This window comes from Aplysia californica, unplaced genomic scaffold (assembly GCF_000002075.1).
Source record: "Aplysia californica isolate F4 #8 unplaced genomic scaffold, AplCal3.0 scaffold01171, whole genome shotgun sequence".
Classification (NCBI taxonomy): Eukaryota; Metazoa; Mollusca; class Gastropoda; order Aplysiida; family Aplysiidae; genus Aplysia; species Aplysia californica.
Genome location: NW_004798441.1, coordinates 1 through 2,020, shown reverse-complemented (window position 1 = coordinate 2,020; position 2,020 = coordinate 1). Strand labels below are relative to the sequence as shown.

Sequence of the window (2,020 nt, the reverse complement as noted above, 5' to 3'; positions counted from 1 at the left end):
TTTTCATAATTTTCTTAATTTTCCAAGTTTTAAATCATGACATGACACACTGACACAACAGATGACACACTGACACAACAGATGGCACACTGACACAACAGATGGCACACTGACACGACAGATGACACACTGACACAAAACAGACAACACACTGACACAACAGATGGCACACTGACACGACAGACAACACACTGACACAAAACAGATGACACACTGACACGACAGACAACACACTGACACAAAACAGATGACACACTGACACAAAACAGATGACACACTGACACGACAGACAACACACTGACACAACAGACGACACACTGACACAACAGACGACACACTGACACAACACACTGACACAACAGACGACACACTGACACGACAGACGACACACTGACACGACAGACGACACACTGAAATGACAGACGACACAAAGACTCACGCTGCGTTCCACACACGACTGCCCCTGTGGAAGACGTAGAGGTTCCCTCGCTGGTCAACCGACACGCCCCCCACTTGACCCACGGTCAGCTCCACCCCAGGCCACGAGGTGTTCAGTTGCAGGGGATGGTCAAAGTGGATCTCTGGAACATACACATACATACATACATACATACAGGGACGGTCAACGTGGATCTCTGGAACATACACATAAATACATACATACAGGGACGGTCAACGTGGATCTCTGGAACATACACATACACACAGGTCAGCTGACACATACACATACATACATACATACATACATACATACAGGGATTGTCAAAGGGGGTCTCTGGAACACCTACCTACCTACCTACCTACCTACCTACCTACCCACCCACCTACCTACCTACCTACCTACCTACCTACCTACCTACCTACCTACCTACCTACCTACATACATACATACATACATACATACATACATACATACATACATACAGGGGTGGTTAAAGTGGATCTCTGGAACATACACATACATACATACATACATACCTACAGGGATTGTCAAAGGGGGTCTCTGGAACATACACATACATACATACATACATACATACAGGTCAACAGACACATACATGGCTAAGCCAAAACACACACAGATAAGATACAAGGGTAAGCCAAAACACACACAGATAAGATACAAGGGTAAGCCAAAACACACACAGATAAGATACAAGGGTAAGCCAAAACACACACATATAGCGGTACACGACAACACACAATGTGAAAATATAACACACTAGATATCACATGACAACACAGTGGGTAAAAATACAACACACTAGACAAAGCATGAAGAACAACACAGCCAAATGTCAAGCCGGGGAACACATATGCGCTGGAGTCACAACTTCAATATCCCCGCGCTCACAACATATATGCCGACGTCATTTTTGACCGCTGTCAAGTTAATGGCCTTGAAGGCAGAGCCGGCTTGGTACTAGAGATCACTTGGACAAAAGAATACCACAAAACTAGAACAACAATTGAGTGTAGCAAAGTTCAAGCGTTTCAGAGGGCAACTTTTCACAAGAAAAATTATTTACCGTTTTCTCAAAACGGCTAAAAATGACTTACGCATTTATCTTATGAGCATGACGATATCATAAAGTAACCAAATTGTAACGGTGTAAACTTTTATATCAATACAAGCAGCAAAATGGAACAAAATTGTAACACTGTTTGTTACAGCATCATGCAGCAAAAAAGAACATAATTTTTTTAACCAAGTGAATTAGCACATCATTACCAAAAAGGAATCAACTGTTACCATTTCCGTAGTCACTTATCTGACTAAAAAGGAACCAGGTTGTAACGTTAGATTTATAATGACTGTAACAAAAAGGAACCAATTTGTATAGTTTAGATTTCTAACATCTGTAACAAGAGGGGGAAAAAATGTAATTTGAAGATTTAGAACATGGGTAACAAAAATCTCTCAGGTTCCCAAGTCATCCACACACACACACACACACACACACACACACACACACACACACACACACACACACACACACACACACACACACACACTACA

General features: G+C 42.2%; 1 protein-coding gene across 1 annotated transcript in view; it reads right to left on the bottom strand.

The window, feature by feature from the left end:
* The window catches only part of LOC100533394 (peptidyl-glycine alpha-amidating monooxygenase A), a 9,307-nt gene extending 8,523 nt beyond the window's left edge, over positions 1-784 (bottom strand). The window contains exons 1-2 of the mRNA XM_035973372.1: positions 439-784; positions 55-129 (exon numbers count right to left, since the gene is read on the bottom strand). Of these exons, the coding sequence (XP_035829265.1) occupies positions 55-129; positions 439-612 (249 nt within the window). The 5' untranslated portion in view covers positions 613-784. The remainder of the gene's footprint in view (positions 1-54; positions 130-438) is intronic.
* Positions 785-2,020: the final 1,236 nt, after the last annotated feature.